Here is a 12,810-nt window from a genome sequence, read left to right as displayed (position 1 = left end):
CGCGAGTTGCGGAGCGCGGCCCTGCGCCCGCCCCGGGGTGACTCTGCGCGGGACGGGGGGCGAGCCCGGGTTGTGCAGCTGTGGTCCACGTTTTGAGGTTGTGCTCCTCTTCATTGCAGGCAAATGTGCAATACCAAGATGTCCTCCCTTACGGATGCCTCATCTGTCACCGCTTCGGAGCAGGAGGCGCTGGTCAGTAGCTCTGTTGGACGCGCGAGTTTTTCACGCTTTTTGCAAGAGTTTTTATCTGCTAATTCAAAAGGAGCACTTTGCTCAGCAAGCGATGGTTAAGAGAAAAGGCAGGAAATCCGGTGAAGATGGGCTCTCTTTGATCCTGTAGTTGTGGAGGAAATCTTTCTCATTCGGGGTTGAAACTTGAGGGTGATGGTTGAGGTCTAGACTCTGTTTCCTGGAGACTTGATGGTCAGATTGCTTTCTTTCAATAAAAAGGATCTTATGGTCCGGTTTGATCATGGTATTTCGTGGTGGAAATTGTTAACCGTTCATAACTGAGGAGTTGTGGAAGATCTCTGTTCTGGAAGATGTACACCATTTGTGAAATAGTCTTGTCGTTACAACTGAAGGCTTTTGAATTTGTCATTTTCACTTTCTCTTCTATTGGAAAGCATAAGTTGTAATAAGAGTCTTAGTTTGCATTTATGGCTTTGAATGTCCAGACTTTCCATGATACAGTGACAGTTCTGCTTTTTTGGCTTTCTACGTAAGTTTTCCTGAGTGTGGAAGCCTACGTGTTATACCTGACACGTGAGTTAAAAATGGCAGGTGTACAATGTCGGTTGAACTGGATTACTTTTTGTAGGAGGGTTAAAGCTTAAGTAGCAGAACTTCAAAAAAGTGAAGTAACAGAACAGCAGACTGTTCGAAGTTGATTTTTTTTTGTTTATTCTTTTTTTAAGAAGTCATGTGTTGCTACCATCTGCTGTCAGATCTGCGTGGCAGAAGAACTTTATACTTGCAGAAATCTGAGAGAGAGGGCTGGGGAGTAAAAGGATCTGAACCCATGGGTCTAGTTGTGGATTCAGAGATCTGAAACTGTGCTTTGCCTTCCTATGCCCAGCTGTCATTAGTAGTTGAATAAGTTACTGTTTGCTTCCTCTGTGAAACTGTAATATATGCCGCATGCTCTAAATAATTCAGCCCTTAGGAAGGGTGAACAGACTTCTAAGGTTGTCTGTGAGCTTGTTTATTGTTTTCATTATGTGACATTGTTGCAACTAAACTCTTGTTAATGCATTAAAATGTACCTAACGTTGGTTTTAGCAGATATTTGAAATGTAATATAAGGAAGTCCCGTCCCCCCTCCACCCCTGCTTTAAGCGTTATTCCTGGTCTCATGATATTTTATTCCATGCTTTCCTATAAGATGTTTCTTTTCTATTTTTTTTTTTTTCTTATTTTAGGCGATATATTAGGATAGCTAAATATTAGCTTGTTCTTAGAATGTTTATGCTATGGCTGAAGTGGCAATACTAGAATATACCTTACTGGGAACGATCAGTGGTTCCACAGGCATTTTCCTTGCAGTTGTGGCAGCAGCTGCAGCTTCTTGTCTCCTGCACTGGTACTGACACAGCTGTTTGATTTACAGTGCCATGAATGGGAACAGGACACAGTAATGGCCAGAAGGGAAAAAAGAGGAGGGGAAAGTGATTTTTTTTTTTTTTTTAACTTTTCCCTCCTCTACCTCTGATATTCTCATAGATTGGGTGCAGGTATAACTCTGCTGGCACAGGGGGGGCTTGGGAGGCCATTGCGGCGGTGGGAATAATTGAAATGATGGAGAGGACAGGGTGTGCTTATCCCAGCTAAGGAAACTTCTCAGAGGTAAAGCAGCCCAGCTGACAAATGCAAAACCACAGCCCTGGAAGCTGTCACAGGAAGAGACTAGGAAAGAGGTGGACTAGTACTTTGCTTTGTGACTTGCACTCTGGACCTGACAGTCACAGAGGTCCTTTTGCTGTAGCTCAAATTGGGGAATCTGGGTGTACCAATGAAAGATGGGGGGTTTGAGCTAAGATGTACAGTGTATGACAAGTTCAGTATTATTGGGTTTGTGTTATTTTAAGTTTAACTTTGCAAAAGTAAAAACCTTGGATGTGGGTAGGTTTTAATGTAATGTGTGTATTTGTATATCAGATTAATACAGAAGCAGGTTTTGGTGAATAATTGGTGCATACTGTTTTTCTTCTTCCCCCCACAGGTTAAACCAAAGCCACTATTGTTGAAGGTGTTAAAGTTAGCTGGTGCAGAAAAGGACACTTTTACTATGAAGGAGGTGAGAATTTTAATTGTAAGGGTAGATTACAGTGAATACAGATAGATTGTTCTTTTGTTTTGGGTGCAGAGCAGTATAGTTCACAGCTTATCTAGAAGATATTGAGACAAAGTATTGTTTTTATTCTCCTGCTGACTTGTTAGGTGGTGTTTAGGAAGTTTCTCAAAATCTGAACAAAGGTATCTGGTGGCCAATAGAATAGCAGAATACTTGGGGAATGATAGATTAAAATTGCAGGTCAAAGTGAGTTTTAGGCAATCAAGGTCAGAAGAGCAAATCACATTTAATTTAATGTTTTCTCTTACACTTGAAACAACAGTACTTGTGTATTTAATGTCTGTGTATGTCATTTATTTTACAGGTAATATTCTATCTTGGACAATATATTATGTCTAAACAATTATATGATGAAAAACAGCAACATATTGTACACTGTGCAAATGATCTCCTGGGGGATTTATTTGGAGTAACAAGCTTTTCAGTAAAAGAACACAGGTAAAATGGGATTCTTTTCTGAGAGTCTGGTTGTGAAATAATGGAGAACATAACGCGTATGTCCTTTTTTAACTCTTTGCATCTTCAAAGATGGTAAGCTCTCTTCTGCAATTACATGTAGCTAATTTGCAACATCTCTTTCTTTGTCCCCATCTAAGGAGACTATATTCAATGATTTCCAGAAATCTGATAGCAATCAATCAACAAGGTAAGCTAGTTCGGGAGGACTTTTCATTTTGGGAAATAGTAGTAGGGTAAATGTAACTTGCATTAGTGCATCTTGCATGTAGTGAGCGGATAACGTCTGTCTCTCTGTAATTAGCTATTTGGCTTTACACTCTACTTACTGTCCAGAGTCATCACAAATAGTGAATCAAAGCAAACGCTGTTTCTTGTGAGGGAGAAAAAAAAATATCTAAACAGCATTTGGGTAATTTTGTCAGACTAGAACCAGAACAAACGCAATCAGAGCTGAACACGGAGGACTAAATTTAAAAGTTAGTTGTTTGCTTGTATTTCTTACAGATGAAGCTCTCAACAACATAAAAAGTTTTAATATAACAAAATCAGCTTCTTGAACTTGCACCAGCAATGAAGTCAGGGCAAATGATTTTTATTCTTTCTCTTAAGTGTTGTGTTTTAATTTTCAAAACTGAATGTGGAGTACATTTAGAACTGGTCATCCTCAGCTACGTTGAGTCCTCTTTTAAAGGGGCGATATACTTAAAAAAGGAGCTTAGTGGTAACTTTGTGGATAGCCACTCCATAAATGGAGAATTGTTACATGCAGTCATCTTTCCTGCAGTATGAAAATCCTCAATATAGCTTTAATTTTTGGCTAATACAAGGAATGAACCAGAAGTTAAACAATGGAAGCCATTTTGTAAATTGACTTCTAAATCCGTGTTAAGACACCCTTTGTTTCTGATTCTCGCTAAAGGCAATGGTTTAGCTGCTGAAAATGGGAAACGTGTTGTCTTCAGTATTGCTTACTGTTATGCTTGTAGATTTAAATTATCTCTCGGATTCTTTTCTTGTAAGGTTATTAATTCAGGGTCTGTCTGGTAGTAAGCATATATAATTAACAGTTAATTTTTCTTTTATTTAATGTCTTTTTAATTTGGTGTTCTCATCAGATGATAGCTAGTAAAATATACTTTGGAGAGGAAGAAGTGTAAAATATTTCCTGTCTATATTCTTTCATACATGTAGAGTTCCAGCTAATGCGCAGCCATAATTTGAAGACATTTATAATAAAATTCTGAACTACTTTGTGGTCGAGATTTCTTCCCACTTTCCCATTTCAGTAACGTTACAGGGAAAGTGCTGCACACACCTGAAAAGCAGTGGAACATGGTTGGTTTTTTCCATTGTTGCAAAATGTCTTGATTGTAAGTTCTGTTTAGAATTTACTTTGTAAATGCTGTGTGCAGTTAACTTCTGCCTTGCTTTTACTCTGATGTTCTTGAGCCTGAAATTGACTTTGTGCTGTGTTGCGGTTTTGGTTTCAGACTCTACACTTGCTGACTCACCTGAGAATGATGCTAGATTTCAGCTTGAAGAAGAAAATGTTCTGAAGGTGATTTTTTTTCTTTTTTTTCTTTTTAATACATGTTCTGAGATGTAAATTCTGTTTAGTTTTGCATGATAGTGTCAATAGTTTAGATGCAATTAGTGTATTTTAACCTTTTATCTCATATTCATACTCAAGCTTACTCGGTATTTGTGTTAATCAGGAATCTATGCAAGAGTTAGAAGAGAAGCAGACTTCATCAAATGTGACTTCCCGACCAACTACATCTTCTAGGAGGAGAACACACAGTGTATCTGGTATGTGCAGATTTATGTTGCAGAGCTTTCAGTAGCACGGCCACTTAGGAAAAAAAAAAAAGTACGTTCGGTTGCCTTACTGACTTTGAAAGATGCTGACAAATACTGTTTTATGTTTCTCTGCTTATCTAAAACAAAATGTTCAGTCTCAAAGAAATACGTGATTCCTTGCATTGCTCCGGTGTCATATTACATCAGTTTGTATCTCTAGAACTGTTAGTAAGGTGATGGAATAACGTGTTCCACAGATCTGTTAGACTTGTCCTCATCAGCAGGACTTAATCAGTTGTGGTATCTTCACAATGAGAACACTTCTGTTTGTAATAGAGTGAGGTAGTCAAATTCATTTCAGTTCCCTCTGTAGGCGGACACAATTTTTACTTTTTTTTTCTTTCTAAAAACAGTTTTCATTGGATTTCAATTGGTAGCAAATACATCAAATGTTTGGTAGTAACATGGGATGATTTTAAACATGTTTAGGTACCTGACCGACCATTCCTTAAGCACTTTTTAGAAAGTCTAGTGACTTAAGCATCGTGTTTGTCTACTCTTTCTCTTTGCTGTGGTTATTCAATAATCACTGTCAAATACATTTTCAAAATGTGGAATGTGTCTTCTGATAATGAGCAAATAACAAGCTGGTCAGCATAAACCTGAATAACTTTAAATTTCTCAGTGGAAGTGTTCTCTATGGTTCTGCTTAAATACTGTTCTGTGGAATTTCTTGCATCAGTTTTCCATCACTTCTGTTACCTCATGACTTGTTAGTTGTTAATTACCTGGGCAGTGATAACCTTCTGTCACTGCATATAGCTTTCTCTTCTTCAGTTGCCTGGGAACATCCTTCAGTTCCTGAGCTTCTGTGTAGTATTTTTTTGGTGTTCATCATAGGCCACTGTTATTTTAGTCGGTCCAGAAACTGTGCTGCATTGCTAAGCAGTTAGCACTAAATTAAAAGAACATTTTAATGTTGTAACAAAAACTGGTGAAAGGATGGAAAGTCTCAGTTAAACATCATAACCTGTAATATTTAGGCATGACCCAGAGGACGTAAGGTTCTGTGTTATGCTTACTTATTGTAGGTTTGATTATTAACTCTGTCTTTGCATCCATTTATTAGTTTGTTACAATGTTAAAAGTTCTTTTAATATAGTGTTTTTATATACACTTTTTTTCTAATTTATAGGAAATCTTCCTTTTAAACCACTATTGTTAAATTGGGATTGTAGCGGCTCCTTTGGAGCCGCTTATATAGTGTATAGAAACCTTGTGGTGATACAGTATCAGTACAGCATGGAGCCATGACAACTAAATGAGGACAACGATGGACAGGAGCAACCCTTGGGCCTGGTGGCACCAAATTTGGTGGGGCTCTCAGGGCGGAAAAAGAAAAGAGAGGGGCTGAGCCAAGAAGCACCAAGGGAAAGTAAGAGAAATCTCAAAGTATGTACAAGTGTTTTGTTCTCTTTTCTTTTACAATGAAAGATTCAAGACTTGAAGACTCATGGATTGTCAGAGTGTGTTTTGCAGGGCAAGGGAGAAGCCTGGCAATAGAGGGTGGGTGCAAAACGCACCTGGAGGGGGCAGCAGACTCTTACGAGGTCTGTTGAACGAAGTTGTCAAGCCTCTTGGGGAGTTTTCACTCCGCTGCACTTACATACTGGCTTTGCAATGCCTTTTTAAATAAAATTGTTTCTTACCAAACACTCTTAAAAGTCAGTGGAGCTGAATTTTGACTTACCTACCCCTAAAATGCTGTCCCCCTACTCCTTGTGCTGCTGTAGGTGGTTGTTTCAAAACATGTTGTATTTTGAAAGCATTGTCTTTTTACCTTCAAACCAAGCATATTTAATAAGCACAGCTTAAAGCAAGGCTTTCAGAGTTCAATTTTTACATAGTATGCCTTGAAGATTTTCTTACTAGTGTGTGGTGAAAGTCATAAAGGTTTGTTATAAAAATCTGGTTGAGTAAGCACGATTACATATAGTGTAACTGATAAATTTATTGAGGTCCCTGGAACTTGAACCTGAATTTACCTTGCCTAGCATGAGGTCCTTTATGCATGTGACATGGGAGCTAGTTGCTCCATCTCCTTCCCTACAAATTCTGTGATGGACTAAGAAGCCCTCTGAAAGTGCCATTCTGTCTGCTAACTGTAGAGGGAGCTGGGAGAGTTAAGATCCTAGCTGCATTCCTTAAAATTAGGAGGGGTTTAATGTGTCGTGTGTGGAGTAAAAATGCTTCAAAATTTGCAATTATATTATTGCCTGCATGGGGATACTGCCATTTACAAGCTGCACTGGAATAAGTGGGGAAAGTCCACCCCTGAAATACTGGTTTCAGGAACGTTTCACATTTTTCAAGTCTCTCAGTGTTACTGTGTCTTTTTTTTTTTTTTTTTTTAATTTTTGGTGCCTTTACTTTACATAAAATCATACTGAATGACCTTACTTTTTAAAAATTCCTATGTAAGTAAATTATATTTTGAGCGTCTGTTAAGAATACTCAAAACTGCACATTGCATAGATGTTTTTGGAGTAATAAAAATTCTTGAATGTGCCCAGAAGAAAATTCTTCAGATGATCCACATAGTGACAGAAGAAAACGACACAAGTCAGACAGCATTTCCTTGACGTTTGATGAAAGTCTCTCATGGTGTGTAGTCAGTGGTCTGTGCCGTGAAAGAAGCAATAGCAGTGATTCAACAGATTCTCTTTCCATCCCCGTAAGTCAAAATATATATTTTTTTTTTGTGGTACAAATTTTGCAAATACCACAAGTGCCAGTATGCGTCTTAAGACATGATGTTCTTAATTAAAAGCAGGAGTGCCTTCAGTGGTGTCTGAGGAAAGAAAAGGGTCTGAAGGAAAAGTTGGTGTGTGAGTGGAGTGGGGTGTTTAATGGATCTGCTGACAAAGCTGAAGTGAAATTTTCTAAAATATTAACTCTGGATATTCTTTAAACACCAGATTCTTACTGCTTGGCACAGTATTGAAAAAATGCCAGATATATTTTGTGGTTTAAAATAAATATTTCTAAGAATGCTAAGAGAAGAAAAGCAGTCACAGATGTTCCATAATTCAGAACAGTTGATGCTTCTGGGCAACTGGTAGTTCTGATATGGCTTTGGTAACTGTACATAGTAGTGCTCCGATACACTGTATTAATTTCCCAGGCCTTTACTGTTTTTTATTGTTGTTTTCAGTGAGCACTGAGGCAAGTTTTATGTGTGGTTAGGTTAAGTCATGAAGAACTAAACTAAGTATTCTCGGTCATGTACTGTATTCAGAATTGACAGAACTAATACTGTATCTTCATTTTTGCTATTTTATAATTGTTTAGCCACTGTCAAATTATGGTTAAAAAAAGTTGATGACAATAAAAAGTTTAATGACATGCAGCCAAAAGACAGCATCTTCCTACATCTGTTCGTTCACTTGTTAGGAGAACCTTTGTGAAATAGTAGCAGCAGTCATCAAGCTGGCTGTAGGTTGACTGCAGCCTCTATTACAGAGCTGTCAAAAGGCCTTCAGATCTAGTGTTATTTTTGCCCACCTGTAATTTGTTTGTCTCATAAAAGAAGTTCTGTGTAACAGCAGCCGGTCTCATTTCTTCCATAGCTAATTAAACTGAGTAGTTCAGTTTTATCTTACGAGCTTTCTTAACAGTAATGGTTATGCATATGCACTAGTGAGGTTCAGTGATGGACTAGTGAGGTTCAATGTGTACTTTCTCTTTTTTTTAGGATATTGATGCCAGTTCATTAAGCGAAAACTCTGACTGGTTTGACCACAGTTCTGTTTCAGACCAGTTCAGTGTAGAATTTGAAGTTGAGTCTATTTATTCAGAAGATTATAGCCATAATGAAGAAGGACAGGAGCTCACAGATGAAGATGATGAGGTACATATTTGTTTTGTTTGGGTTTTTTTTTTTTGATGTGGGGGGCGAGAGGGGGAAGGAAACTTAGGGGAATACTTCATGTTGACGTTCCAACAAGAAGTAACCCTTCAGGTTTATTTCAGGACTGCGTGTGCGGTGTGAGAAACTACACCCATTCATTTATTAAATCAAATTACATGCCTGTGAAGTTGGGTCACCATTATATACCCACCAGGCAGTAACCAGAACAGTGCTGGGGCTTTCTGTAGGCTCTGAAACAGACTCTTGACAGTCTAGAAAAGTGTCCAGCTTCGCTCGCTAGCTGTTGGAGGCAGTGGCAGCATGTGTACTTGAGTCTATTCCTGCATTTTTATATACAGAAGTATGTGTTGAGCTTTGACAACGCTTTAAATACTGAATGAAAACTTTCCTAGTAACTCTTTGCCAAGGGATATTTCTGAATCATTTGCCTCTATGAATATAAATGTTTCATAGAGATGCTGAAACACAATTTTAGAAATTTGCATTAGGCGGCAAGAAGACAATAAAATTGTGATTGCCATAATTTTCTAGAAATCTAGATATCTGTAATGTCAGGAATGAAGTGGGAAATTAATTTTTTTTTTCTGGGTTAGTTTTCTGTTACTTCAAGAGGTAAATCAGCTCATGGCAAGATGGGGCAAGTGCCAGAGTCAGAATTCGCCAGGGACATATGTGACTGTAATAGTTGAGAGGCTGAATAGGACTGACTGTACTGATGTGCACTGGGTTATAGGGCTGCGGAGCTGCACCCTGAGATAAGGCAGTGATTTGGCGGAAGAAAAGATTGAGCTGTGCCCCTGCTCCCAACAGCTCCGTTGAGAATTGCAGAATAGTTGAAGTTGGAAGGGGCCTCTGGAGGTCATCTTGTTCACACCCCTGGCTCAAGCAGAGCATATTGCCCAGAGCCATGTCCAGATGACCTCTGAATATCTCCAAAGATGGAGGCTCTGCAGCTGCTCGGGGCAACCTGCGCCCAGTACTCAGTCACCCTCACTGTAAAAAGTGTCTCCAGGCGTTCAGACAGAACCTCCTGTGTTTTAATTTCGGCTAGTTGCCTCTTATCCTGTTGCTGGACACCACTGAGAAGAGCCTGGTTCCATCTTCTTTACACTCTCCTTTCAGATATTTATACACATTGATAAGACCCCTTGCTAAACCTTGCCTGCAGGCTGAACAGCCCCAGCTCTCTCAGCCTCTCCTTGTGTGAAGAACTCTTCCAATCCCTTAATAATCTTAGTGGCCCTTTGCTGGACTCTCCAGTACCTCCATATCTTTCACATACTGAGAGCCCAGAGCTGGACACAGTGCTCCAGTTGTGGCCTCACCAGTGCTGAGTGGAGGGGAAGGGTCACTTCTGTTCTACAAAATGGTACATTCTATAGTCTAGTTTCTTCAAACTGTGCCACTTACTACATTTGATTTTAAAAGTATATCAGAAAATGTCAGATTAAAAATCTGATAAGATTTTTAATTGAGTGCCAAACAACAGTTACATCAGTAGTTTTTAAAATTTAAACCAGGTGTATCAGCTGACCATTTACCAGGATGAAGACAGTGATGCTGATTCATTTGATGAAGATCCAGAGATTTCTCTAGCTGTGAGTAAAAACTTGACTGGCAAAGCATCATAAGTTGAATGAACTGGCAGAGTACACCAAGGAGCATAAATGAATTCTATTGCTACCAGTGATTTTTTTTTTAAGAATTAAATTGGCTTTTTCTTATATGCTTGAACATTTCAAGACAATATTTTAATTATTGAACATGTGATTATTAAGGGACCTTGATTTTTTTTTTTTTAAATCAGATTCCTAAGCTTCCTAATCCATCAAAAAAATCCACACAAATTTATGGTTTTGCTGACTTAATGGAAGGAAATTATTTGGACCTTAAATTGGATTTTTAGCACAAAATGAAAAAAAAGATATCTTAAAGTCATGTGTATTTTAAAAACTCTTCCTATAAATAATAATACCTGGTTTTGTTGTCCAGCCTGAATGAAGGAAACTGTAGCATACAGATGTGAAGGCATAGCTGTTTTCAGAACAGTACTGTAAAATTAAAAGATTGAGGGTTTTTCTAAATTCTGTGAGCCCATTCTTGAAGTGTGGGGGGAGATATGGGAGTTTAAGCCAAAGTGTGTAGACATGTGGAAAAAAGCAGACTAGAATTAAAACACAGTTGATCTTTTTATTTATACTTGCTTTTCACAGTTAAAGTTTGAATAAAGCTGTTGTCCATATCTGTTCAGTCCCTTGATGGTCTGTAGGTCAGAAGGACTTTGCTATGTGTGCAAAACACACGGCTAGCCACCATCTGAAAATGTAGCACTGTTTATGTATGGAAAAAATATGTCTGTATGTTATTTTTAGGAATCAAAATTGATCTTCTAAACTTTTGATGTCACTGATGTTATTCAGGACTCAAAGTGTTTGAATCTTCTAAATAAGTTTTGTTTTTGATGGCATGCATTATTTCTAAGAAGGATCCTTCTCCTTAAAAAGTGGAGTGCATTTTTAGTGATAGTGGCTTATTTTCAACACAGCATATGGAGTACTCTAGGACAGTGATGCACCCCTTTTTTGTTGTTTTGGTTTGTTATTTTTATTTTTTTTTAACGGCCAGTGTTTTCTACTCTGCGATACTACTATGTCAGAGTGCCCTCACCCGGCCATTTTGCACACCAGCAGCTTAGCATCCCACAGGTTACATGTCCCTTCAGTCTTGAATGGTTTCATTTTCAGAAGTCTGTTGTTGAAAATAATAGGAATAGTGACCGTTTTGTCAGAAATAAGTTTTTCATGAGGTTCTCTAAAGGCTTTTGTGGTCTGGTTTCTTCCCTTTTGCGTAAGAAATAATAAATCATTATTGTTCTGCCTCTTTTTATTTCACAAATCTATTGCAAAAAGAAAGAAAATCGGAGTCTTCTTAAAATCAAGACTATTTTAGTCTAGAACCATAAAATCGGGCCAAACGCTGAATGGAATTTTTAAATTATAAACAAGTCGATAGCTCAAGATAACTTATTTTGGCAGTAATAAATTGTTTATAATCTCTGAATACTTCAGTTGTAAGCATTCCAAGTAGCTTATGCTGTTCCAACCTTTAATTCACTAAAGGATTATTGGAAGTGTCCTGAATGTAGTGAAATGAATCCTCCGCTCCCACGACATTGCCACAGATGCTGGGCCCTTCGTGAGGACTGGCTTCCAGATGAAAAGGGTGATAAATCGGAAAAGAGAAAATTAGAAAGTTCCTTCCCTCTAGGGTCTGAAGAAGGCTTTGATGTTCCTGACTGCAAGAAGGCGAAAGTGACTGAAGATAAAGAACCAGCTGCAGAGGAGAATGAGGATAAAGCAGTACAAATTTCCGAGTCCCAGGAGAGCGAAGATTATTCCCAGCCCTCAACATCGAGCAGCATGTTTTGTAGCAGTCAGGAGGACTATAAGGAACCTGAGAAGAGAGAAATGCAAGACAAAGAGGAAAGGGTGGAATCCAGTTTTCCTGTTACCAGCATAGAGCCCTGTGTCATATGTCAGAGCAGACCTAAAAACGGCTGCATAGTACATGGCAAAACAGGACATCTCATGTCATGTTTCACGTGTGCAAGAAAACTTAAGAAGAGGAACAAACCCTGTCCAGTGTGCAGACAGCCCATACAAATGATTGTACTAACTTACTTTAGTTAGATGGATGTTGGCTGGAAAGCAGCGAAAGGAACTTCATAAACTGGTTAAGAGAGTAAGAAACTATTTTTGTATGCTTATTAGACAATATTTTGGATCTCTTTACATTTGGCATGAAAAGTGCTGAAATAAATGCACTGGAGTTGTTAAGAGGTTAGTCTAATATTCATAAATCAACTTGAAGATTTTAAATCCCTCTCAAGAGAAATAACAAATTCATGTAAACTACCTTCCCCTACAAGTGTTTTATGTTTCATACAAATTAGTGACATTTGTTTTACTGGATTAAATACACACATTGAAAACCCAAATTCAATTATTGTGAGAGGAGAGACATGTTGAAGAGTTTGTTAATGGGAGTTCCTCCTCGTTAAGGAGATAAAAGATTCTCTAGATTCCAGTATTTGTTGCCTGGTGAAGTCACCAGGCTCAATCAGAACCCTCTGAGTAAGTCAATAAAATAAATAAACAGAAACTTGTCTCCCTCATTCCCAATACTTAAAATTCCTTCAAGTAACCAAATTATGGGGGAGATTTTACCAGGAAGCGGGGGTAAATACAATAGAAAATCATTTAAGGTT

General features: G+C 38.3%; 1 protein-coding gene across 4 annotated transcripts; it reads left to right on the top strand.

Annotated features, from left to right (window-relative positions):
* Positions 1–120: 120 nt before the first annotated feature.
* On the top strand, positions 121–12,523 carry MDM2 (MDM2 proto-oncogene, E3 ubiquitin protein ligase). Of its 4 annotated transcripts, none has more exons than XM_010087436.1 (10): positions 121–192; positions 2,222–2,296; positions 2,658–2,791; positions 2,950–2,999; positions 4,303–4,370; positions 4,528–4,621; positions 7,186–7,346; positions 8,367–8,522; positions 10,064–10,141; positions 11,663–12,523. In XM_010087436.1, the coding sequence occupies exons 1-10, from the start codon at positions 124–126 to the stop codon at positions 12,230–12,232; spliced, it is 1,455 nt and encodes a 484-aa protein (XP_010085738.1). In that variant the 5' UTR covers positions 121–123; the 3' UTR covers positions 12,233–12,523. The 4 variants fall into 4 exon arrangements, with proteins under 4 accessions (XP_010085738.1, XP_010085739.1, XP_010085740.1 ...); XM_010087437.1 differs by having other exon boundaries at positions 124–192; positions 7,189–7,346; XM_010087438.1 differs by lacking the exons at positions 2,658–2,791; positions 2,950–2,999; positions 4,303–4,370; positions 4,528–4,621; positions 7,186–7,346 and having other exon boundaries at positions 124–192.
* Positions 12,524–12,810: the final 287 nt, after the last annotated feature.

Source organism: Pterocles gutturalis, unplaced genomic scaffold (assembly GCF_000699245.1).
Source record: "Pterocles gutturalis isolate BGI_N339 unplaced genomic scaffold, ASM69924v1 scaffold11311, whole genome shotgun sequence".
In the NCBI taxonomy this organism is placed as follows: Eukaryota; Metazoa; Chordata; class Aves; order Pterocliformes; family Pteroclidae; genus Pterocles; species Pterocles gutturalis.
This window is presented reverse-complemented; position numbering and strand designations above follow the sequence as displayed.